The sequence below is a fragment of the Brachyistius frenatus genome, unplaced genomic scaffold (assembly GCF_029030835.1).
Source record: "Brachyistius frenatus isolate BFR_SWC_R1_liver_20210118 unplaced genomic scaffold, ASM2903083v1 Contig_295, whole genome shotgun sequence".
Lineage (NCBI taxonomy): Eukaryota > Metazoa > Chordata > Actinopteri > Embiotocidae > Brachyistius > Brachyistius frenatus.
In genome coordinates, this window is record NW_027210894.1 from 132,304 (window position 1) to 160,018 (window position 27,715).

The 27,715-nt window shown below is 42.6% G+C and overlaps 1 protein-coding gene across 1 annotated transcript in view; it reads left to right on the top strand.

The window, feature by feature from the left end:
* The first annotated feature begins 2,429 nt into the window (after window positions 1-2,429).
* Window positions 2,430-27,715, top strand: part of sema4f (sema domain, immunoglobulin domain (Ig), transmembrane domain (TM) and short cytoplasmic domain, (semaphorin) 4F) — a 57,584-nt gene continuing 32,298 nt past the window's right edge. Inside the window, exon 1 of the mRNA XM_069722549.1 lies at window positions 2,430-3,265. Coding sequence (XP_069578650.1) covers window positions 3,175-3,265 — 91 coding nt within the window. The 5' untranslated portion in view covers window positions 2,430-3,174. The remainder of the gene's footprint in view (window positions 3,266-27,715) is intronic.

Below are 27,715 nucleotides of genomic sequence, written 5' to 3' on the forward strand. Positions count from 1 at the left end.
TCGGGCCTGATCTAGGAGCCGCTCCCAGAGTATTTCTGAGCCATATAATTACATTTGCTGGAGGAGGTGGCCTTTCTGTCCCTCTCCATCTCTTCCCTCTGTCTGATTTTCTTTTCTATCATCCTCTTTTGTCCATAACAATCCCCCCACGAGCTTCAACCAGTGGTTCCCAATCCATTAGTCACACACACATACAGTACACACTCACGCAGACCCACTAAAAACCTTTGGCCTATAAGCCAGCGTCTGGTCTCGGCTGCCTGACACACATACAAGCAAGAGTGCACATACAAACACACATTTTAACAGACAAGTGACTGTGCATAAACAGACACGCACACTGAGACACACACATTAGCCAAAGGAGTGCAGGGTCACGGATTGCAGCGTCCTTACATCAGGGTCTGAATATTAATGTGTGGGGACAGATAAGCAGCCATGGCAATCCCTTTAAGGCCATAGTCCTCTGTAGTTGGTGCTTGTGGTTAATTTATGCCCATCAGTGTGCCCAATTTATGCAAATTTAGGGTTTCAATTTATACCAATATGTGCTGAGTGATTTGAAGGATTCAATCAATCTGACAGCGTCTGTGCATCTCGTTTTGTCTCTTTGTCTTCCCATTTTATTTATTAATATCTGGAAGAAACCTTTCATTCTGAAATCACCCTTTTATTGTCTGGGTTTTCAGTGCAATCTACAAACAAGGATCTCGATAGTAAATCATCATTTTAAGCATTTACTTCACCTGTCCAGTAGGGGGCAGCAGGAAACCCAGAGACATTTGAGTTCTGCTGTAGACAATCAAACTTTCTGACCAACGCCTCTTCATGTGTTTTATCTCAGATGGACTGTCAGAGCAGTGACTGACCCAGACGTGGATCTGGACCACCGCAGTGACATTGATAAATAAGCTCGTCACCCAAAAAGTCACTGGTGGGGTGTTTTTTTTGTATAAAGCCTTCAACTCCAACGGTCACTGCAGCCGTCACTGATGAAGACATTCATTGTGATACTGAGCGATGCTTAGTCATTCAAAAGTCATTGACTGCGTAAAGATGAGACACGCACAGTGTGAGCTTAATCAGGCTCGATTAGAGACGGCGCCGTTCACTTCTTAGCTCCATTTGGCTTTTTTTTTGGCATCGCTGCCTCACCTCTGACCCCCGTCCTCCTCCTCCTTCCCCCCTCTTTGTCGACCACAATCCTTTAATCCGGGCTCCTCTGTGACCCCTCCCTTTATCCTGAAGATGGGGTACATGTCTGTACCCGCGCCCCGTGAAATCGGTTGGTCTGCATTGGCAGCCGTGCAGCTCTCCTCCTGGGAGGAAAAAAAAGAAAGAAGTGGGAAAAGAGAGCTGATATGGCTGCTGCACAATTAAAAAAAAAAAATACAAACAACCCTCCTGCCGGGGGTTTAAGGTTTGCAGACCACTGACCTCACCTCCATTGTTTAATCACCTTTTCTTTACATGTCCCGCCCCTCTATGATGTCAGATGACTGACAGGTGGATTAAGATAAACAGACCACACAGAGTTATAAAGGAGCTGAGGAAACACCTAACTAAATGCACAATCTTTAAATGGTTATGATAAATAAAAATGGATGAACTACTTTTTGTTCAAAATCATTGGAAAAAAAAATTACTTTTGACTTTATATTTAAGATCTTAATCCAAAACTCTGTCAGTTTAGGAATCTTCAATAGTTAGAGTAATTTTTTAGGAGCATGTCTCCCACATGGAGGTTCTGGTTCTGACTGGGTTCCAATATTCTAACAATACACATTAATAATTCAGTCCAGTGTGGTGAGATGTTGGGTAAAGCATTTGGTCAGACCTAAGGAACAAATCAAAAAGCTGACACATTACACATCTGGCGGATCTATTCTATCACAAACATAGGCTATTACATATTGTATCATTCCTGGTGAATGGTGAAAATAATACAAACAGTAACTCCCATCAATAGATTGTAGTCTGAATAGGTTGATATCACTTTCAGTTCATGAATTGTGTTGTTGCATGAACTCTTCATGGATTTACAACTATTATAATTACATATTTAACTGCACAGCAGGCTTTTGTCTCCTTGTATGACAGAGCAGACAGTTCCACAATTGGATAATAATCTAGTGAAACCTGTAATTACTTCCTGACCCCTTTACCAGTTATTCCCACACATGAAATGAATCATTCATTCTGAAAAAAAAAATAATAATAATTGTGCAAGAAATTCGATATTAAGCAGCCTCAGCGTTTCTGAAAAGAAAAAAAAAAAAAAAAAAAAAAAAAAAAAAAAAAGATCAGCACGCACACCTGTCTACCGTGACATCATCATTTTACCTGTCGTCCCCCAGCGCTGCCTTTTCCGGAGGGCGGGGCGCGAGACGCCGTGCTTCCAGTCAGCGCTCGTGTTTTAAAGGAGCACATCCTCGAGCCGGTCACAATCCTCCATAGCACTGTGATCCCGTTCCTGCGCGCGAGCTCCAGCGACACAGCGTGCGCTCGGGATTTGTGTTTTTTAAAAAATTTTTTATTTCACTTACGGACCAAAACGATTTTTTTTTTTTTTTTTCCCTGCTTGAATGTTTGCAGTTAATTTGAAAGTGAAACGAGCGGAGGTTTTGTTTGTAGCAGCGGGACAAGCTCGGCGACACCAGTGCTCTGAGAAGAGCGAGGGTTCGGCTTATTATTAACCCGGACACCCGACATTATTCCTGCACGAGAGTGTACGGCACTTTGGATTACTTTGACACTCAGTTTGTGGCTGGAATACACCACAAATACAACTACAGCCATTTAGCCACTGCTTCTCAGCATGTCGCTTCTCCTTAGTGGATAATAAAACCTTATCATTTGCGCTGAGCGGATGCACACACTTCTGTGCGCTTTGTGCAAACCGCAGCTCCGTGAAAACAGTAACCTGTAGCAGAATAACAGGATCAGGACGTATTTATTTCAATTAGAAATAATCACCTCAACTTATTCATCACAGAACTGCACCGAGCCCGTATCCTTTTTTTTAATTTTTTTTTTTTTAACTCGGTCAGACCCGTGCAGCCTGCATCAGGAAGAGGATGCATCGCAGCTGAAACCAAGAGTACGGGACTTTGGTGTTGAAATCAGATCGGAAGGACCTCCAGCTCCCTGGTACTGGACCCGGGCTGAATCGGGATGACTCTCGGCGGTGCGATGTTGATAATTCTCCCGGTGTGCTGTCTGCTCTCCGGTGGCTCCTGGGCAGCGACTCTGAGCGGACTGGGAGGTGAGTACAACCGGGCAAGGTGCAAAAGTCAGGGAAGTAAGAGGTGAAGCGATCTTTATGAAAAGGGAATTCTTTTATTTGAGGGGCACTTTTAGACGGGATTATGGATTTGTTAGTGTGCTTAATCTCTGCAAGTAAAAAGGGGTTCCGCACCGTCACTGATTATAAATATCAAAAACAATCGCACGAGGCTGGATCTGCAACTTTAGTATAGTTTGCATGCTGCTTCATGTCATTTAATCAGAGTATAAGGACTAGTGCCAGAATGATGGCTGATGCTTTGGCAATGTTGCGCACGAAACCCCGTTTTACTTCCATTTGTTAACCTCTGCTCCGCGCTGCTGGTTTTACGCGCTGTGAGCGCGGTGCCAACGGGCTGCCTTCTGCCTTTTATTGTTGCTTGATAAATGGTGATGCTGGCGAAGCAAGCAGGTGCCAGACTTTTTTTTTTTCTGCTCCACGCCAACAACAAGTGCACGCAGACTGGGCAGAAACGCCGGGCTGTGCTGGTCGATCCAGACACGTAGCAGCTTTGAAATTTAAAGGGACCGTTCAGTCAAATGCGCTTTCCGCCGAATGGATTGATGCGTGTAGGGAATTTGTCTTTTCATTTTCCCCTCCTCTAGAGAAGGCAAAGGTCAGGCTCAGCGGCTGTGTAAGCTGGTAGTGATTCAGCATCTTGCTCGGAGTCATTTCAGCAGATGGGATGCAGAGTGGTGAGCTCTGGTTGGATCTCTGAAATTATCCTCACAAGCCAGTCAAAAATTCCTTGGACAGTGACTTTGTTCATCATGTTTACCACCACATCCAACACCATTATGTCTGTGTGCTGGGTAATGTGTTGAGTGAGAGCTAATGGGTGAAAAAGAACCAGACACAGATTTTGTATGGCTAGAGGTCCGAGTGAACAGAAGACAAGCTGGACCCTCTAACAAGCTCCTTCTTTGTGCTGTGACCGGCAGGGTCAGCAGCACAGACTTACCAGCCTTCCTGTTTTCTGAAAAGCGACTGACAGCTGAAATGTAAAACATAAAATGAGAGCAGACATCCATCACGACAAAATAAGTCACACGGAGATATTTTGTGACCCTTTGGAGATTGGATTACAGTCCGTGTATGTTGATATGTCTTTGTCCCTGTTGAATGATTTCTCTTTATTTGCTGGTGATAACTCTATCTGTGCTTTGTCCACATTTGACCCTGTTGTTTTTCCTTTCATTCCCCTTCCTAATATTTTATGCTTGATTATTTGCTCTCAGTCCGTTCTGTCTCTCTCTATCACGTGATGCTGTTTACACCCAGATGCATTGAGGAGGAAAAGATTTAGAGGTTGCGTCACTCTGTCCATTGAGTATTAGCCTGTCCTCCAGTCACCTGACTGTATTAATGGGCTTTGCCCTCGCTGCACTCTGCAGCCGAGCTGATTGTGCTTTAACCCTTCGTCCTTCCAATGTGTGATCGACCTACATCGGAAGTCTTCCGCTGGACACTGGCTGTACGTGTATTCAGGCTCATTTGCTGAATAGATGCGGTGTCTGTGAGTTAGCTCCCTGTCTCTGTGTTATTACGCAACTGTGGCCTGTGGCACAGCCGGTCCCACAACAAATACAGTGGGAGCGAGTGCCAACAAACAGCTACGAGAGCAAGTGGGAAACATTCGGATGTGTTTCCCCACGGAGCAGTATTTGTAATTTTCACAATCAAAACAATAGACCAAGAAATGCATCAGTTATATTTCATGCAGCACCACTGTTTGTCTGTCAAATCACAGGCTCCTTACAAAATCCAAACATGCACGACTCTTCCTGCATCTATCTAAACATCACAAAAACTTTTCTCTCAGGGAGTGAAAGTAGTTTCCACCCTCATCAGGGTGTGTGTCTCTCTGCGTGAATGTGTGTGCATGTGTGTTATGATGACTGAAGAAAGCCTCTTGTGTAAGAAATGTTGTTGTTATGAGCAACCTGTCAGGCGATGTGTGTGTTAAACCTAGTTTGCATGTGCAGTAACATACTGAACTCTGATGCTGTTCTGATAAAAGACAGTCGATGCAGACTGATGGTCTGCAGAGGATGAGTCCCGATAACTTTGGTGACATCACGACTTTTCATTCATCATAGGGTCAAATGTTCCACTTGCTCAAGACTGCAGTGCATGCAAATGTGGCTTTGGATGTTTTCTTGTCGAACATATACTCCACAGTTTTTGTCTGCTTCATTGCAGTTATGACACATCTGTTTTTGTTGTATTCATATTAAGTGCTGGTGTGGCTAATTAAACTGATGTGGAACTGCACCAGGTCTCTGGTTAAATGTTTGGAGTGAAGTCATAAAACTGCTTGGCTGCATACTGAAGTTACCGTGAGAGTGTTGATTTAAAGGAGCCGCTAACAAGCCGCTGCAGATGACCTTAATTGGGCTTTTACTAATAATTTACCATTAAAACTCAAACATATTCATTAAATACTCACATTCATAAAGTGACAATATACGAATCAAAAACTGATCCAGTGATTTAACTCCAAAGTACGGCCCGCACAAAACTCCACCAAACTTTACACTGTGTTTCTGTGTTGTGATCCGGTCATAGTCAGAGCAGCAGTTTTAATGCACCTCACATGAAAGTCATGAGGGTGTTGGCACACACAGGAGGGTCTGTCTACCAGCCGCGCTGCGACTGCATGGATCAAAGTCCATCACAGTGAGGGAGAGAAGACCTGTGTCTCGTTCTTTTATCTTGGTTAGTCAGAAGTTCTGCAGGTATATAAACAGTATGTTGATCTCCAGGCCACCCAGTGTCCACCTCCTGCACCGCCTGCTTGGCTCACCAAAACTGTACTTTTTCTTTGTTTGTAGTCAACAGGAGCTGAACAGAATCTCTATTCAAACAGTTCTCACTCTCGTAGCTTTGATAGATCGAAGATTTATTACTCTATTGAAGTTTTTTTGTTTTAGTGTCAACATTTACACTTGGCTGGTGTTAACCTGTGTGTGGAAAATAGAGTGAGTACCATCAGTTCACTTCTGTTGTGTGTGTGTGTATATATTTGTAGGGAGCAATTCAAACTTGTCTGCTCTGCCCTTCCCGTGAATTTCACATGAAAGTTTCAAGGTAAAACTGTTGCTTCAGACCACAGTAGTGGTGTAACAAAGAACATCCAACTCGTGCTCATTGTTTCATGTGTAAAAAGTACAACTGCTGCCGACCTTTTGTGGCATTCAAGCTTAAACTGACTCAACAGTTCAGTTGAATTTCCTCCTCCTCCAGCTGCTCCTGTATGGCTGATCTCAAACTTTGTCTTGATGTGTTGCAGAAGAATTGCGTTCCATTACACTGGATTGTATTTTCATTTAGTTTTTGTTCAAATCTGTTTGTATATTATCATTATTTCCGAGGGTTTAAAAGTCAAAAGAGTCATATTTGGAAAAGAAGACATGTAGCTGAGATGTTAAGCCTGCAGCGTCTTGTCTCATAATTAATTAAGTTAACAAATGACTTTCTGAACAACTCCTGTTAATGGAGTGGTTAAAAACTGTGTTTGTATTCAGAAATGATCGGTCTTGTCTTTTGAATTTTACACAGATAGGCAGCAGAAACTCATTGATTCCGTCATACCTTTGATACGTGTTGTGGTCTCTGTATTCAGACAACGTGTGATGTGACATATGGACTTTGTTCATTGTTTCCACCAGGTTGAACACTTTGAAAGGTGTGAGGTGGTTGGCCTGTTGGGTGATGGGTGGAGGTTTGAATTGGTCTGGTTTAGAATGGGCTGCTGTGCTGTGGTATTTCAATGTGCAATATAGCATAGCATCCAACGTTAGCATCCTCGCCACTTTCAACAAAATCAGGGTGGGTTTTAAACACAGATATTTCATCCTGAATTTCAAACGCTTGGTCTAAACGCCTGCCCATTAACAAGACTTGGTCCAAACGTAGGATGTGGCTGGACCGTGTATTCAACACTACAGGGTGTTTAACTTGACAGAGGGGCTTTTCATTTGAAATGGATCCTGGAAGTCGTGGAATCGGGCTGACCATTGACGAACATTTGCGGTTCTAGGGCTGGCCCTGCTGTTGTGGTCCAGCCAGTAAGTTAATCTTGTTGACTTTTTGTTGCACTTACAGTAACGCAACGAGTGTAGTTGTTTGTTTGAATAATGTTATCTTCACTTCACCTGTCACTCCTCTGCTCCGCTCCGGGTGTGTGTAGTGGGAACTGAGCCCCGCCCTTCAGAATACACACAGAGAGCAGAGGAGAGAAACTAGAGCCAAACACAGCAGAGAATCACTGAGCTGAAAAGAACACAAATTAGATAAATACCATGAATCAAATATTTATTTTCGATCACAGAGGGTTCCATTGGTGCAACGGTAGAGGAAACTCTGCTGTTATCAGGGAAATCACTGTGACGTGTCTTGTTTGGAGGGATGGTCAGGCTCCAGGCGTTCAGAATTGTAGTCTTTGCAGTGTTTCCATGTCAGAGAAACGTCTCGGGATTAGACCCGGAAGAGTGGAACACTAAACTGTCTGAAGCGGGCTTTGCCTGTGAGAATCCACGTGGACTACAGTAGATTATGTGTTTGGGTTGAGGCTGCATTGTTGTCCCCCACTGGGGACCATGACATGGTTATGCAAAGACAAGAGAACAGCTTCCTCTTTCTCATCCCTTCTTCCCATTGTGTGTTTCTCCGTTGTTCTTTCGCATCCCCTCCTTCCTCGAAGTGTAGCTGATCGGGCCTGGTTGGAATGAGTTGAGTGTTCTGGGAATGGAGAGAGGCATCAGAAATGCTTTTAGCACTTCTTTCAGCGTTGTCTGATGAGCCCTCGGCCTAGCCATAACTGGAGTGCATAACGGAGAGCTGCTGCATTTTAAATCCTGCCTTCCCTCCTCCTGTATCTCTCTCTCTTTGGTTTCATCAGAAATACCTCAAGCGCTTTTCTGACACAAAACCTTGCGTCTGTCGCTTCTGTCGCTGCCTCATTCTTTCTCACGGCATCTGTTTTTCTCTCCTCTTTTCTCTTTGTCCCTGTTTTTATTCTCTTATGCTGTTTATGTTGTCTTCCAAATCCTCCCTTATAATCTACCCTAAAAGACACTACGCTAATGCAAAAGCTAGACCTCAAACTAAGCTAAAGCTCCCAACAAAAAGAAGGCGACAAGCAGGTGTCAGCAGGTTTATATTCAAGAAACCAGTGCTATACTGTACAGTATCACTTACTCACCTGCAGGGTTACATGAAATGTGTGAAAAAGTTGTTTTAAGTTTGACAAACTATCAAATATTCAGCCTGGAAACCAACGAGTGAAACATGAAGGAGAGGAAGAGAGGAGGAAATAAATTCATCAACCACCTACAGGAAATACTCTCTCACTCCTTCTTACGTTCGTCAGCAAAGTTCATTATCTTCTCATACGCTTCGGCTCATAATGCTCTCTCTATGAAAGCCAGACACGGGCTCTGACTCTCAGAATTACATTAGTCGGCCGCATGCACGCACACATAGTTGTTCATGCACACCCTCACCATGTTTGTCAATGGTCAGCCCACACAGGCACTCCTGTGGCTGGACTCTGTCAGAGTAAAGGTCACAGCAAGTCAGACGTCAAAGGCCACACACACTCTGTGTCTTTCTCTCTTTCACACACGCATTCTCACAAAGTCGGCACAAGCAGATTCACTTTGTTGGATTTCCAGGAGGATTGGGATTCTTTATTCTGCCCTAACTCTGTGTCTCTTGTTCTGTTATGACTATCCCCACCTAGTTTGACCACTGTGAGCAGTTTAAAATGAAATTCACTAACATGATAGGCGGATATAGTAGGAGGGTCAGTAGAATTCTCCTTCATATCTCATTCATTCCTCCTTCCTGCCTTGTTCTCACTCCCTCGTTCATAAAAGTCCTGTGAAATGCACCGTGGCATGACGTGAGATAGTTTTTTTTAGTTTTTTTTTAAAGTGCTCGTGAGTAAAAGACTTAAAGGGTTTAGCGGAGAGTGCATTAGTGTGTATTACCTTCAGAGGGTTTTAGAAGAAGTGATGGCAGCGAGCAGCTCGAGAATATATCATCAACTCATTGGGATTCACAGCCGCTTTTCCCTCCTCATCTCCTGCCTCTTTAGCCCTCTGTTGCATGAAAATCACATCTGACAGAAAGCAAGCTGAAACCAAATATGACACATGGAGAACAGTTTTCAGGATTTAGACACAGTAGGCTATCATATTACTTACTATTAATATTTTTTACTTAGTCTTGTTCCTTTAAATTTCAAGTTAAACTAAAGCCTCTTTTACATTTTCAATTAAACCTGGAAGATCCCAGAAGCATTCGGTTTCATGTCGGAGTGGCCGTGATCCTCAATATTGCTGACTGCTGTCGACGACCATCATCAGTCATATAAATCAGTATTGATCGTATTGGTCACCAACTCAAGGTGAAGTAGAAGAGAGCGAGAAGGAGCACAGACAACGCAGTGACTAGTTAATGATCGTTGAACACATGATTTGATTGGAATGTAATGACTTTAAGAAAAAGAGGTGAAAAGGATGAAAAACAGGAGAGAAGAGGGTGAAATTAACGGATAATGAAAACATTTAGAACAGGTCTGATAAGCTTTGAGAAAAGAGGCAGAAGCTAATAGATATTGATGAAACGAAATTCAGAAAGAGGGTAATTGATCTGTCTCATTCAGGACCAAACCCACCAGACAGGACGTGATGGACCTGGCGAGACGAGGTCAGAGGTCACGCAGGGTCACCTTGCTCATAGTTAGACACTGCATCCACTTAACCTGTTGGCGTCTTTGTGATCACACACACACACACACACACACACACACACACACACACACACACACACACACACACACACACACACACACACACACACACACACACACACACACACACACACATTCAGCTGCAGTCACAGTGAGATGATCCTCAGAGAGTTGGTGGATGTTTACGCAGACAAATTGGACGTCGGGAATCAACAAAAGTCATCAATTGATCGAGCTGTCGATCTGTCCGTGTGTCTGTCTGTTGGCCTTTTCAGTGTTTCGGGGGGTGTGTGTGTGTATTCAGGTCATTGAGTGCCTCCATTAATGGAAAGGTTTGAATGTGAAGGCACGCTCCATCTGGTTACCTCTCTTTACACAAATTATTTTTCTGTGCATTTCTGTTAAATTACCTGAAAATGTTAAACTATTCCATTCATATCCCATTCAATAATTTGCATTTAATTTGTAATCAATTGAGTTGAGATTCTAATGTGATTGTGTTTCATGTTTATGTTTCAGTGTGTTCTTTGTGCAGGACCTGTGTCAGCAGTAAGGCAAAGGGGGGGAGTGTGGGAGGGGGAGGAAGGAAACACACACACACACACACACACACACACACACACACACACACACACACACACACACACACACACACACACACACACACACACACACACACACACGCACACAGTCGCAGCTCTCTGCTTCCTCTCGTGAGCAGAATACTACACTTCCTTTCCTCTTAGACACACACACAAACAAACGCCTCATCGCACCACACTTGTTTTTCGGCCTTTGATTCCCACATGTCAGTTGTGAAGCCAAAATCTAATCTGAACGCCGCATGAACAGTCGGTTGTTGTCCCTGTGTTTGTGTCAGAAGTTGGTTAAAAGGTGGACATACTGAACTCCCCCCACATCAGCGCTGCAGTGAGCAGTCAGCTTTTATTCAGATTTGTGCCTGTTGGCATTTTTGTACTGGGTAGTGACAGTTGAAAGCTGGTAGAAGCCACTGTGTGCAAACTGCTGAGTTTGAGCACAGAGGAAATGTCATGTAAATTTCAGTTTTACGGCTTCTTCGCAGCACTGATACTTCTGCTTATGAGCAATCCGAATAAAAACATGTCACCAGCGATACCAGTGATTCATGCACTCATCAGTTCACTGGAGGATACCGTGTCAGTGTCACATTTTGCCTCCCCTAGGCGTGAAAAAGTACATGTAGGTAAGAACAGGGTCGAAGAAGGAGGTCATGTGACAAAGTACAAAGAGTGATAAAGTCAGAGTAGGTCGGAGGTGATTGGATGGATTAAACCCAGGACTTTCATTCACGAAACCTGGGTTAGAGTCCATGGGAAAGCAATGTGAATTTCTTTTAGGAAATCTTTTCCTCACATCCTACTCCATGTAAGCCACAGACTGCATGTTAATGCCAGTTGGAAATGTTTTGTAAGGGATCTTGCTAAAACTGTGACATGAGCCGTAGAAATGCCATTAAAGAATAAAACTAAACCTGCATATTTAGACAACCATGAACATACAGAGTCTGGAATTGCAACAAGTCAGGAATGTACTTCCATTTTTTGAAACTCTCATTTAAAAACAAAAAACAAACGAGACATTTTGTCCTTCAGAGAAAGCATCATGTTATCTCACCGCACATAATCTGTAGGTCACTTTACTTCTCACGACACACTGACCCGGTTTCCTGTTTTGGACTGATGGATATATTTCCGGGTTGGACTGGGACAACGTCCTGCAGAATATTAACCAACATAATCAGTATCGAAAGGACCGAGAACAGTAAACATTTTGTCATAAGGGTGAAGAAAATATTTGTACTTTACGTTTAACTCAAAATTTTAGAATTTGCTAAATTAATTTCTACTCAAATGAACAGCTGATGTGCCGCTGACCATACCGTAGTCTGTGATTGATGTAAATATACTGAAATATATTGACACATTCAGTCACACTGCTGCTGTTAGACTTTCTTACAAACTCTCATTGTTTACAATAAAAGAAAGTTACAAATGTAATGTATTAAAATTCTTGTACCTTCACGAAGACGAGCTGTGATTGGTCAGCGTTGGGCTGCTTGTGTGGGCTGCTTTCTCCTACGACTTTCTAATGTCAGTGGAGATTGTTGATAGTGAACACAACATTAAGGAAATTGAAGAAAATCTCACTAATCTGCTGCTTTTCAGCAAATCAATCTTTCCTGCAAACATGGTGACCCCACGGCATTCGTCTCAGAATAGAAGTGACCTGATTGTGACTGCGGTAGTTTGAACCCAGCTGAACTCTTCAGCTGATGAAAACAAGGCCTTCAGGTGAGTCTGACCCTGTTCCTGTCTGCAGGAGGGTCACTGCTTCAAAATGTTTTAGACCTTTATCATGTCATATATTTGCTTGAATGTTTCATATTCCTAAATGAATAAGTGTCTAATTATATTACCACACTGCAGATCTGGGGTCAGGTTGTAAAACTGTACAAAATGCAAAGAGATGGAAAGGAATGGGAGTTAACAGGAGAGCTGCAGGCCATACTGTATTTGCCGCATGTCCCTCCGGCAAGTCTTATCAGTAAAGAGTCAGTTTAACATCTGAAGTGCCAAATTATAAACATAATGTATGGAGCAGGATATTTATAGATCTTATTAGCCTGGTAATAACAGAGTAAACACAGTATATGAGACACACAGATGATTACTTGTGGCTGAGCCATGAGAACCATCAGGTTCAACTGGTCTACAGTTGTCAACACTTTGGTTGAACCGGTTTTCAGAGAAAGTAGGAGTAGGTGCTCTTCAGTGGTTAATCTACAGTTCAATGAAGATTGGAAAGTGTGTGTGTGTGTGGTGAAACACACACACACACACACACACACACACACACACACACACACACACACACACACACACACACACACACACACACTCGAACCACAGGGTGTTAGGTGTGTCATGCAGAGCAAGTTACCATTCCTGCTATGATCAAGGTAACACACTTCATAAAGTCAGCACAGTGACTTCCGTCTAACACACACACACACACACACACACACACACACACACACACACACACACACACACACACACACACACACACACACACACACACACACACACACACACACACACACACACACACAGTCTTCAAAGAGAAGCTGAGTAACAGATCGTCTGAATAAAGAGGATAAAATGATAAGGCTGTCTGAGACCCCTTTGTGTGTGTGTGTGTGTGCGCGTGTGTGTGTTGAGCCAAGATATCTATTTCCTCTCTGTGTATTGTGAGTGGTCTCTTTTTGGCAGCCTAGTAAATCAAAGCACCTCTCTGCACTCCTTCTCTTGCACTCCTTTTGTGCATGTGTTTATGTGTGCGTGTCTTTTGGCAGTCTTGGTTGGCACACAACCACGGGGCCCATTTCATCTGTGCACACACACACACACACACACACACACACACACACACACACACACACACACACACACACACACACACACACACACACACACACACACACACACACACACACACACACACACTCTCGCACAAAGACAGCTTGACAGTAAAGGCTACCCTGCTGCGCCTACTTTGTGTTTATTGATTGATAGTGTCTTCCGCTGCAGAGTTTCTTTGGTATTTTCTTATGTATGTGTGTGTGTGTGTGTGTGTGTGTGTGTGTGTGTGTGTGTGTGTGTGTGTGTGTGTTGGTCAGTTTTGAGAGCACATATCGACTGCGTACTTGTCTCTCTCTCCTTGTTGCTTCCATGACTTGTTGATCTCTAGTTCTCCTGTTTTGGTTTTCATCATCCTCTTTTTTGACTTATTGACCTTCTGTCAGTTCCTTTTTGTTTTGTTTGTGTGTGTGTGTGTGTGTGTGTGTGTGTGTGTGTTAAGTACAGCAGGGCTTGATTGGGAACCTTAATGGCAGGAAACAGGCTGAGGGAAACACAAAGAAAAAACTGTCAGCACTCCCCCTCACACACACATGCACATGTATGTGGACATTTACACAAACATGCCTGCACATACAGATGTGTACACAAACACACTTTCTTTTGTTATATTTTGCCTTTTTTAAAAGCTCAGGTTTTCAAAATCACTTTACCTGCATCGGCTACCAGTTTTGGAGGGCGTGGGTTGCCTGTGTGTGTGTGTTTGAGGAGACAAACTGCTCATTAAGTCCCCCCCCCTCTGTGTCTCTCCCTTGGACGTCCCCTCTCCTTCCTCACACCGCCCCTCGGCCTCCCTCCTCTGCTCTCTTTATTGTGGTTTCTTTTAATTGGAGTCTGAGGTGGTAATTACAGGGAGGGAGGGAGCCTGGGAGAGGAGGAGGAGGACGAGGAGGAGGAAGGAAGGAAGCAGGAGGGGGAGGAAGAAGGAGGGAAGACGAGGAGGAGGAGGAGGAGGAGGAAAGGAGCAGCATGGTTATGATGAAAGAGGAGAAGAGATGAGAGAGTGTAGGCACCTTTTCAAGAGTTGTTGAGAACTTACCATCAAGTTTTGTCTCGCATGATCCACTCAGATGAAGTTGATTCAGCTTTAAGTCTGAAGTCTAGGTGTTCATCTTTCCTATAGTTTGCTGATTCAAATAGTATCCCTGTAAAGTTAGTAAGGCCCCACTGGTCAGCTCCATATTCTTGGTAGATCAGTGAATTATGATATATAGAAATTGTTTTAAATGGTTTACATTCTATAATCAGAGTTGGAGCCCAACTGATTTGTCGGTTTGCAGATTTTTTTGGGCTGATATTGGCATAGATATATATCAGTATTGGTGTTTATGTTGTCTGATGTGAAAACTGTTTTTTTTTTTTACAGAATAAAATACAGAAAAATATGCTCGAGTTAATGAAAAAAATTGTTCTGTCTGTGTTATTTTTAAATGTATAACTTTGTCAATTTTTACATTCCGAATGAGTCACCGTTTAAATATACTCATGTCATTTTGGACAACAACGTTTACCCTTACACTGTAAAATATCCTGTCTCCGTGACATATTTTTGTCACCAATGTTTGACAACAACATTTTGGTAGATGTATCAACATTGGATTATTTTGTTTTTAGTTCCTGATATTGGTCTCAACCCCTAAAATCTAATATAATTTGTGCTCTAATCTGAAGTTCTACTGCCAGAATTCAATGTTATCTGCAGTCTGTTTGAACACACACACACACACACACACACACACACACACACACACACACACACACACACACACACACACACACACACAGAAAAACACACAGTAAGTTCATCTCCCTGGGGCCGTTTCCTCTCTTGTGTTTTCTTCCAACACACACTAGCTCCAGCATTTCTTGGCGCTTCAAATCTCTCTGTTTGTCCATATTCTCTTTTTGTCGCATTCATGAGAAACCTTCATTTTATCACTGTGTGCAAGTCTTTGGGTGCATGTGTTTGTTTTATGTTGGTGTGTGTGCATGAAGGTAAAGATGCTGAAGGCCTTGCTGTGCTGCAGGGGAGTAACCTGTGTTAAATGAGATACAGTAGCTGCCCCTCCTCTCCTGCTGTCTGGGACACAAGCTCACACACAGCATTGTTGAAAGCCAGCCGTGCTGTACGGATACATTAATGCTGATCCACATTATCATAATTGAGGTGTCTGCTGAGTCTGTTTGTGTATTTTATGTGTGTGTGTGTGTGTGTGTGTGTGTGTGTGTGTGTGTGTGTGTGTGTGTGTGTGTGTGTGTGTGTGTGTGTGTGTCCAGGGGGAATACAGAAAGAGAGAGAGGGTATTTAGTGCCAGACAGACTCCATACTTTCATCTTTTAGCTTAACATTACAATAGAAGACAGGCGCCCCTAAAATGTGAGGTTGTGTGTGTGTATTTGTGTGTGCGCGCATGTGTGTAACATCACTTGGGCTGGAAAAGCCTCCTAAAAGCATTATCACGCTGATCTAGAAAGCATGTCAACATTACAAAGCTCTACACGGGCACGGCATAGACGTAGATGGTGGAATCAGTAAGAGCACATTAACTGGGCCTTTGTTTTCAATGTTTAGTTTTGCATCTGTTGATCCAACCTATCTAAAGTTTTAATATAGCATTTAACAATAAGAAACAACTCGGCAATTCTCTGATCTACTTACAATTTAAAGCTGCAAAAGGTTTGCAGTGACATCACACCTCGGAGTGTGTAGTCAGATGGCAGCATGACATCACCGTGGCCTTCGTCTTTGCCGATCTCATCAGCTTAAGTGCTTTTATACAACAGCTCCCCTCGTCCATTTAGAGCAGAATGGAAATGAGATCCCAGCAGTCCAGATTAGATTAATACCATATTGCTTGATATGTTATGAAAGCAGGCAGGAGATGTGTACACACAAATAAATACATACACATAGAAAACTGCTGGCGTAAATGCAAGAAAGTTTCCTGAAGTTAATCCTACATTAACCCTTGATATGAATTCATGATATTAGAGTCAACAGTTCTGTTTTATATTTTGCTGGATTTTAATCTCCAATTTTTTAGTTTTGTTCTATTAATATCTTTCAGCTGTTTCTATGACATCATTGTTGACGTACTGTGTTAAAGACTCCACAGTCGTCCTTAAACAAATCATTCAGGTTGCACTTATATTCATTAAATGAGGGCTTTCAGCTATACTTAAATAATGCTGTATTTAATCTGTTAACTTTGTGTGTGTGTGTGTGTGTGTGTGTGTGTGTGTGTGTGTGTGTGTGTGTGTGTGTGTGTGTGGGAATTGAAAGAAAAGACTTAATGCATTAAAGACACTAAGAAGTGATGTGGGCTTATCCCACCCAAACATATGGGTTAGGTCAAACTTTGTGTGTGTGTGTGTGTGTGTGTGTGTGTGTGTGTGTGTGTGTGTGTGTGTGTGTGTGTGTGTGTGTGTGTGCGCGTATGTTGACATTATTATTCAGCTGGTAGGTGGCTACTTTATGAAACACTGGCAGGCTGTTAATGCACTGCTTACTATTGTCTCAGCGCGACCATGTGTCTCTCATTCCTATGCAAGTCAACAGGCAGGTTTTGGGGTATATGTGTGTGTGTGTGTGTGTGTGTGTGTGTGTAAGTGTTTCTAAGTGTACGTGTGTGTGAGAACAGTACATCAGTCAGGTGACACAGTTATCCACAAGTAGCTGCTAGAATCTCTCGGATGTGATGAGACTAGTTGTGCTATTTGCCTTACGTCATCAGCGCTGAATGAATGATTAACAGCATTAATGGCTTATTTACGGAACTGAGGGAGCTCTTATGTACCTACCTGTGTAAACAATCCTTTCAGCAGCAGATAATGAAGCCCACCATTCACTGCAGTGTGCCGTGTAACAGGATTTTCACAGCTCCAAAACATCCCATTACTTCGCATAGATTCCAACAGTGCTAAGGCGTCGACAGATAGCAGGGATTTGTGAGTGTAGCAGCCAGTGAGTGAAGTCAGTGGGGCAGTGATCAGCCCTTGAAAGTCAATAACATGGTGCAGATAAACAAAACTAACTTATGGTAGAAAAACTAGAAATTTTACAGGCAGTTAAGTTGTTTTTTTTCTGCGCTTGTTAGACTAAAACAGTTTTACTTCAATCCAAAACAAAGAATTAGAAGCTAATTTTCTGCTCTCAAACTTGTGGAAAACTTTATGGGGTAATGTGTCAGTGTGCTTCTTTCTCCTCAGTAAAAACATAGTGTATATAGTCTGTGCGTGTATGTATTTATTCTAAAATAATACTTTTTCATCTAACTTATTTCTTATATCTTATACGTATTTGTAAATTATTTCATATTGTGTGCACTTTTTGATTTTTTTTCTTGCTGACCGAATTTCCCCACTGTGGGATTAATAAAGTCAATCTTATCTTATTGATCTTATCTTATTAGTAAATGCCTGCATGTGGGTTGCTTCACACACCAGGGTTTCCTATCAGCTGTATGCATTCATTCAGCATATCCCTACGTTTGCAGTTTGTTTTTCCATCATATGGGTGTATGTTTGTATTATCAAGTACAACGCACCATCAGCTCCCTTCAACCCTGCTCAGTCGTAATTTTTAGTGGTGGCAGTTGAAGGTGAAGAAACAGACATGCATGGTGCTCATTCAGTTTTAAAGGCGCAGTCACATTAATATCCATTAATGTCACTTCCAATGCTATTTATAGTGGAAAGAGCCCGAGCTATGAGGCTAACATCCCTACTGAAGGCTGACCAATGATCTAATAAAACACATTATTTTGGCTGCTGCATGAAATACTCTAATATATGAGGATCTTTTTGTGATTTGACAGTGAAATAAAGTCGTCCTTCTTGAAATATTACATAAGTTCCGCTCCATGCCCTTCTGGTTCCCGACTGTCTGGTCCATGTACGGGCTTACAGATTCTGTGTCACGTTGAACGTCATGGGTGTGTTTGGTTTAGTCGGCCTGACTGGTTTTGCATTTTGAATGAGCAGGGACCTTGCATGTCGTCATTGCTGCACTTCAAACAAAGATGCCCTCAGAGATACTTGGAAAGACTCAACGCTAGAGTGAGAAAGAACAGTTGTCATTTTGAGATAGCATGTAAGCTTGTGCTTTAGATTTGAAACATCCAGTTTAGGTTGCTCGTAACGATAAAATCTATATGGTTTTTTTTTGCAATTAAAGTGGTGACAACAATCAAGTGTCATACCCTGAACTCCTGTGTAATGATGCACAGAAAAGCTCTTGGACCTAAAATACATTTTAGTTTTTAAACAGTTTTTCAGATGCTTCCTTTTTGTGCTACTTGTGCTATTTGTGCTACTTGTGAATCCGTCATTTGAAAGTTGAAAAATTACTCACTACTTCCCCTTTTATTTTTCATTTCAGCACAACAAAAGTACAACAATGGCAAAAAATATCGAGCTTCCTGTGCTCTTTGTTTTGAATAGACTTATTTGCATAGTCGGCCAGAAAGGCATCTGACTGACGACTGAATCGACACCAAGTTGAATCACAGTCAAACAACACAACATTGCAGACAACGCAAACTTATTGTGAGTTAAAGGTTTTAACTGTAAGAGATTGTGAGCTAAAAATAGGAACAATTGTAGACTGAAACATGCTCAGTTAGGAGACATAAGGAAGAGAGAGAACTAATGGACGAGTCAATTAATCACTGCTACTCTTTTCACTGTCAGTTATTTTACTGGATCACTTTAGACGAGTTGGAACTGTTTGTGTGTCTGTGTAGTATAAAGAGTATTTGCACGCTGCTGACTGAAGTGTATGAAGACTGATGGATACCCGAGTGGTCTTAACTCTGACCTGTGTGAAATGTGTTCGTGTTCTGTAGGATATTTCCCACCATGTGCACTAAAATGAACGCTCATAAGTTTTTTTCTATATAGTTTTTGTCTTTGTGCACCAGCTTATCTGCATCTATGTGTGTGTGTGTGCACGTGTGTTTGCTGATGGCTTGTCACCAGGCCAACCCAACCATTGTGGAGCAGTCAGGGCTGTTACATTGGCTTTTCGAAGCCATCAACCACTGATAAAGATGTCAAATAACAAGCGGCCCTAATGTTATGAAAATAACTTTGTGGAGAGGAAACTGCCGCTTGCTGATTTTTATTTCAGGCACATGAAACTGAAACTTATTTCAGATGCACGTCCCTTATAAGAGCAAGCAGCTCAGGATGTTTAGCACAAGTATGTCACACTAAAGTTCATACAGTAAATGCAACTTACAATTTCATGCTGGTTTACAGTTGATTATTTTTTCTCTAATATTTAGAAACATGCACATGTAAAAGCTGATCAGCAGGTCGAGATGCAGCTAAAAGCCACTGCACAGACAAAGCTTTCCTTGTTAGATCAACCGCATGCACACGCACACGCACACACACACACACACACACACACACACTGAGGGATCCCAGTATTTGCCAGGAATGAGCTAAGGGTCATTAATCTTGCTTTGCTTGTAGCAAACTGAATATTCATGCACACACACACACACACACACACACACACACACACACACACACACACACACACACACACACACACACACACACACACACACACACACACACACACACACACACACACACACACACGTACACACACAAATGCTGACAGGCAGAAGAAATAAACAGTCTCTCTCTGTCTATTTTGATGAGTCTATTTAAGTCCCTCTATCTTGTCCCCTTCCGTATTTAGTGTCTTTCGGAAAGCAGGACCTGTTAAGCTCCGCCCCTCAGCCGTGTGCACACATTCAGGTGCAGCAGCGTGTGTGTGTTTGCTGCTCGCAGGTGTTGTTAAGCATAAATACATAGACTGGGTGTTGCAGCTCCACCGGAATACCACAGGTTTTGTTTTAGGTCACATGCAACAATTTGCTCATCGGTACACGTCTGTGTGTCTTTCACTGTGTGTCCTGCACAAAAAACAAATCCGACCTGCTCGATGATTGTTTGGGTGGCGAACAGGGATTTCATGCTGTGACATCACTGCAGTGAGGAAGAGGATTTGAGGCCTTTTAGTGATTATGAAGACAGGGGTGTACAGAAGATTAAAATCGTTCCCTTTTAATGTCACTCCTCATGAAAAGCTGCTCAAACCTATATTCTGTCATTTTTAAAATGTATTCAGGCTCCAGTCAGTATATTATTGTATTACTATTAATGCATTAATATGTAAGTGCACTTAAATGTTGTATGTGGAAGAGGCAGAGCTTGTTTTAACTAATCTGCTTACTGCTGGCTAGTTTAATCTGTAATTAAATCGTACTAATTGATCACATTTTTCTATGTCGTAATCCTAAAAGCAGTCAGTAGCTGCTAAATGATGTTGTGGAGTAAAGTGTACAGTATTTTCTGTCAGTGCAGTGCAGTAGAAGTGGAATCAAGTAAAGCATAAGTACCTCACTATTCTACTTCAGTACTGTAGGCTGCAGTATGTGAGAGAATTTGGAAACATTTCCATTAAATAGTTAACCACAGCGCGCTGACCAGTTTATTTTCTAACAGTAAAATGTCCATTCAGTACTATATTATTTTGATCACCAAATAACCGAAGTTAAAGTCTGGATTCCACCAACTCCGGCTGCGTCGTGTTTCAGCTGTGACACTGCTGATCGCAGTCATTCTAAACAAAGCTGTGATTCCACCAGACGCATCGCAGTACATTTCAGAAGCATCCCAGAAGCAACTCTCCGCTCGGCTCTGCTAAAGATGGGCATGCTATCTATTTTTGATGGAAGCCGTGTCAAACTGGATACAGCAAATCAGATGGCCAGGACGTCAGACACACGAAGGGAATAAAGAATGTGGTCACTTTCCGTAATAAAACACCCTGCGCGGACTCCCGGTCGGATATCAAATATCAACTTCAGCGTCTATCACCCTGGTCTTTGAGGCAGCAAAAGAAATGTGTTCTCCTGCTAACTGGTCCAAAAATATGAAATACAGACACACCATAATTATGAGGATGAATGTTTTTTTTTAACAACTAAAACACAGTTAACTGTATTAACTTTGTTGGCAACAAAGTAGGAAATGATAACAATAAACGCAGCCTACTTATCCTCACTAGAAGCACAAAATTAAGGAAAAATGACCAAATTTGGAAGTTAACAAAACTGGTCAAATTGGATATAACAAAAAAAATCAGCATCACAACAGACCAATGCCCAGAATTTGTTTTTGTTGAACAGAGTACACCAGGGTACCCCCCCAAAAAATTCCTTATAGTCCTGAAAGAAGAATTAGATAGAAAATAAATGATCCTGGAGTGTGAGCAGGCTATAAAAAGGATGAGGTGAGGGTGGTTCCTGGATTTCAGTATGAGAGAGGATAACATGGAGATCCTGCCAAAAACTAGAGAGAGGACAGACAACCAGGAGATAAAAGGAAGGAAATGTGAGAAGGAATAATCTTTATTTATTTTTTTCAGTGCAATTTGGATCAAATCAGTGGAATACATTTTCAGTTGTGTCCGTGGAGAAATCAGAAAAGTATAGAAAGAAAGGAAGATCATTTTCACATCACCGGGAGAAAATGAAAGTGGATGAGGAAGAGAGGAGGAAGATGAGAAACAAGGGCAGGAAGTCAAGACGAGCTGTCGTGTCTTGTAGACCGGTGGCAGCCTGAGAGGAGGAGAGATGAAAAGAGGAGCTTTTTCCCCTCTCGATCTGTCTCTCTCTCCTTCTCCCACTGTGACCCGCTCTGTCTCTCCCTCTGGATTTAATCAGGCAGACAGTTGGTCTGACCCAATCCGGGGGGAGAATCATCATCAGCGGGCATTAATCTGTGTGACAGGGGCTTATTAGATGGGAGCGACCACCCCTGCTGGCTCGCACAGTGGACGGAGCCGGCGCTGACAGAGAGAGGTGGCTGTGAGGAAAGTCGCACCGTGGGGAGGGCGGAAGAAGGAGGGAAGGCTATTTAACTTTAAGAAACTACCTTCTTCCTCAGGGGGGAGGAGGAAGTGACAGGAGGGATTTAGTCCTGTGTGCTGTGACATGAAGGAAAATTAAAAGCATGGGGGACGTCTGCTGTCTTTGTTTGGAAGGTCAACATCAGTTATGTGTGCAGTGGAAGCTACTGTCCATGTCAATATCATTACATTGTGTGTGTGTGTGTGTGTGTGTGTGTGTGTGTGTGTGTGTGTGTGTGTGTGTGTGTGTGTGTGTGTGTGTGAGACACACACACACACAGTCTGCATTATAGCCTAGGTTTTGTTGTGTGTGTGTTTTTGCTCACAGCCCCGACACACATTGTCCTCATACACGAATGACTGATCTTTAGTGCTGATTATGTAATGACACAGCAGCTCTCCGGAGTTTTTGTTGCAGCGCCGAGTCTTCTCAGGCGAACGGAGTATGTAATGAGGCTCTTCCTTTCAATACTTTATAAACTCCTGGCTGCTGCTGCTGCCTCTTCTGCTCTTTTTTAAACCCAGCTGCAGTTTAGTGAGTTTCCTTTGGTTGTTTCACTGCAGAAAGCAGCTGAACGTTCAGTACAGCTTCTGATGTACATGCTGTGCTGACTCACGCTTCTTTGTGCAAACACAGGGCTGCAGACCAGACAGAGCAAGGACGAGGTGATCTGATGAGCCTAGCATCTCATTTTGAATCGGCTTAGGGAAGTCATTATTTGATCATTTGAACATGTTGATGTTGTTTTCTGCAGTCAACAGGTGACGACACAACACAGAACCTAATTTCCACTCAAGACAAGAGAAACATGGCCCTCTAAATCTCCCAAAACATTTGCTCTGTTTGGACTTCCAGTTTCTAACTAATAATGTTTGAGGTACACTCACAACCCTTCATGCTCTATGTCAAGTGCTTCTACTTTTTTTGTTATTGGAAAATATGGCAACTATATTTCTTTTGTTTTGCATTTTTACGTTGGTATAAATGTTTGTACTGTAAATGCAGGAACTAGCACTGAAGAAAGGTCTGCCAAGGACAACATTATCAGGGTAGTAAATGTGCAATGTTCTCAGGAATTTAAAATGAGTGAGCCTGAAGATGCGAGCCGAGCTCATGAAGCTTTTAAAAAAAAAAGAGGTCAAATCCTGCAGCAGAATATTTGCCAGTTACTCGTCTGTTCGGAGGAAACACATGGAGGATGTTGGCAGTGTAAAAAGTTGCATTCCAGGAAAAGACTCAGACTAATGCCATTTTGTTATCAAACTCCCTTACACTAAGACTGTATCACAGCCATAAACTCCATCTGCCTCTTTTCCCTGCCTTCCTTATCTAGTTGTTTGGCGCTGCGACAAGCTGGCAGGTTGTGGCTGATGATTGACCCTCCCGAGCTGACACAATTTTAGTGTTTCACAACACTCTCTCTCTCTCACACACACACACACACACACACACACACACACACACACACACACACACACACACACACACACACACACACACACACACACACACACACACACACAATAATCAGTGCAGTTGTAGAGCAGGTCCTGCATGTTGATGTGATGGCAGGAAAGAATGAGGGGGCGGGTAGTACCTGGGGATACGGGTTCTCCATAACAGCCTAAAGGCAAGTGTACAGTGCAGCATGTGTATCTGCTTAAAGCTTCTCTTTATGAGTATGTATAGCATACTTGTTTGTGTTATTGTTGTTGTTGTTTTTTTGTTTGTTTTAATAATCTGGGATTTTTAGTTTGAGTAGAAAACAGGCTTTACATTTTTTACAAAATAAAAAATCTGTGTGCATATTTGATTTTTAAAAACACAATTTTCTAGTGCAACCATTTTGTCGTCTACTTTGTTAATTTTTCGTACTCACAGAAACTCTGGTGCGTAATCAGCAGCTCATTTGTGCTTTCGTGCAACTTTTCTTTTTCCCTTTCTTTTGCTTTTGTGAGTGACTTTGCACACATTGAATCTCCTGCTCTAAAGTTTCCCAGAAGATCAAATGAGTTTCATGAGAAGTACAAAATAGTAGCCAAACTTGTGTCTTTCTATTTACCGGAGCAGATCAGCTTACCGGAAAGCTACGCTGCTTCGCATGAATGTTATCAGCTGCATCTTTTTTATGTCTCCATTTTCCGTAGGACAGAGCTCATTACTGTATTTTCTTCGCATCTTCCTTTGCTCCCCCTCTAATGATGTGTCAATCAGAGAGTGTTGGCAGTACAGTAATTACCTTTCCTTTGTTTTGGTTCAATTATTTTTGTTCAAGACAATATGGCAGTTAATGAACCAAGACTTTCAAACTTCTGCTTTCTGACTGATTTCTGGAGCCACGAGACCACTTGCTCTTCAGATTTAAGTCTACTTGCTGTTGCATGTGGAACTGATCCAAAGCTTAACTCCACTCAGCTAATCAGGTTTTGAGCCAGACTCACAAATACAAGCAAAGAAATGAAACAAGGTCTGCAGGAGTTCTTAGAATATAGCCGACAGACGCACACATTTACATGCACATAGTTGGCCTGAACCCATCCAAGAGCTTTTCCTGCGCTACCCGAAACAGTGTGTGTCTCCATTGTATCGGAGACGGTGTCAGGAAGGAAAGCCCCGCCTCTTTATTTCCTCTTGTCGCCCTGAGTGACGACGACGTCACAGAGGACCCTGGAGCTGCAGGGCATCGTGGGAAATGACCTCTGGACCTCTTTGCACACGAAAATGCACGCAGGTGCACACACACACACAAACACATTCACATATATATATATGCATGAGCGAGGGAGAGAAAGAGAAAGAGATACGTGAAATCACGACAGGCGGTTGGGGGCTGGACTCAAGGGACTCTCATCTCCAGACTCGGTAATATTTCATCCATGTCAGCAATTTGTGTGTGTGTGTGTGTGTGTGTGTGTGTGTGTGTGTGTGTGTGTGTGTGTGTGTGTGTGTGTGTGTGTGTGTGTGTGTCTGTGCGTGTGTTTGAGAGAGAGAGAGGGGGGGGGGGGGGGGGTTGAAGCGATAGCTAAATGGACGGAGGCGACCCCACTGACATGATTAATGACCAGATAGACTATGTTCAAGTGTTTTCTTTCTCAAGTGATTCTTGTGTGTGCTGCTGTGTTGACGCTAACCTCAATCTGTATGTGCCAGGATTCTATTAACCTCAATTCAAAACCCATGAAAATCTGAAACTCTGCTGCTGTGCACAGTAAGCAACATCTCCTATGTATCTACTGGAAGTGAGCCTCTCAGTGTTTAGCTACATGACAAATGTGCACACAGCAAAAATGTGCTTTAACAAGACTACTTTAAAACCTAGTATATGGTTGGACCATGTATGAACTGTTAGAGGGCTTTTAATTTGAAACAAGGGCTTTTAATTTGAAATGGTTGCAGAAAGTTTCAGCATTCTGCTGACCAATGGGGACTTGGTCATTCAATCATGTGGCGTTCAGCCTACTGAGTGGTCTGATATTAGTATTAAGTTCTATGGATCGAAAACATGTTAACATTAAATCTTCTTAAAATAATTCGTTTTTGTCGATGTGTGTGCCCGTGAGAGGCGGCCATTTTGAGCATCTCGCCATGAAACTACGAGTTGCTTTAAATCTTATGTACATGGACCGACCTTCTCCAAACAGCACAGGTATGATAACAGCCCCGCCCTGAAGACCCCTGGTAATATTCGCTCATAGTCATAGCGCCCCCTGTTGGCCACTGGAAATGACACTTTTCATACTTTCACATTCTCCGTCGAGCTGGTTGATCACATGAACCTAAAGTCGGGTCACAATAACCTAAACATGTAGTTGATGATATATTGAGACATTCGTTTGACTTTGTCAATGGGCATCGCCGTGACGATGCAGCAAAGTTTGATGTCTCGCTGTGACACAGGAAGTTGATGTTTAAGGTCAACGGATGCTTGAAACCTCACGAAACGTGTGACATACATCTGGCCTGATATGTGTTTTGCGAGCGGGCGTGGCCAAACGGCTCGCCAGCACCCCCTGCTGGTGACATGAAATGAGACAAAAATAGCAACTTTAAGCGTGGATACGCGGTCCCTCGCGCGTTGCACATTCGAGGAGACGGCTTTGGGGAGGCGGTGCGCCGGAGTGCGAGGGCCCGTACATCACTGCTTGCACTTTTAATTATAGGTTGCTTCTTTTAACACAACATCAAATGTTCCTGCCTTTTAGGAAGTTTGGTATAAAAAAGAAAAAAAAACAATACACAGCTCTGATATGATTATGAGTATATGTTCCTGGCTCAAAATCACATAGTCTGTTTGAAAAGATAGATGTAAACATTGTTGGGGATCTAATCAGAGAGGGGTGTTATGGGTAACATGCATATACAAAGCAGCCTGATTTAGTTGTTCCACCTATCAGGTTTCAAATAGAAAAGAAAACCTACAAACACAAAAGCCATGGAAACTTCTCTGAATGACACCAGCGCACATTCACTTATAGACAACAAGAAGCCATTTCAAACCTTAAAATGTACATTAAGCAGTGCAGCAGGGAAATTGTATATTTGTTAATCGATTATGGGATAGATGTGTGTAGTTCAGTGTTTGTATCAGTGTGATAGGAGTAAGGTAAGTGTTTGTGGAAAGCATATTTTAAAGTGGTTCATATTTAATTGAAAAGCAAAATATGCAGAGGAAGATATGAGCCTACAGGGTCTGAGTGTGGGGGAGGGAAATAGCTTATGGGTAATGCTGTCTTTATAGATACAGTGTCAGAGGTTAGACCCACCATCCATCTAATGCATCCTGTGTGTGTGTGTGTGTGTGTGTGTGTGTGTGTGTGTGTGTGTGTGTGTGTGTGTGTGTGTGTGTGTGAGTACAGTGTATTTACTGTATATAGCTCTTTGCACTGATATTTTCTAAATGTCAGACCTACATTATCTCAACCCTGCATGCAAATATAGGATCTATTTAGTGTCACTGTCACATCAGTATCTCACGGCACTCGGAGACGGAGCAAGCTCATCCTAAAGTGCATCAGAAACAAGCAGCTACTTCATGTGTCTGTGGTGTTTTTCAGGTCTCACTGTCAGATTCTTGTCTTGAACTCACAAACATGTCTCCAAGATTGGAAGCAGAGCATGTGCATCGCACACAGGCAGCACATGAATAAAAAAAAACTCCCTCTCTCCATCCACCCATGTGTGGGAGAGGAGAGTATTGATTTCTGGTCAGGCATTAAACATATGAGGAGCAGAGAGGGAGAGAAAATATATTTGTATTGATTAAGGGATCACTGGG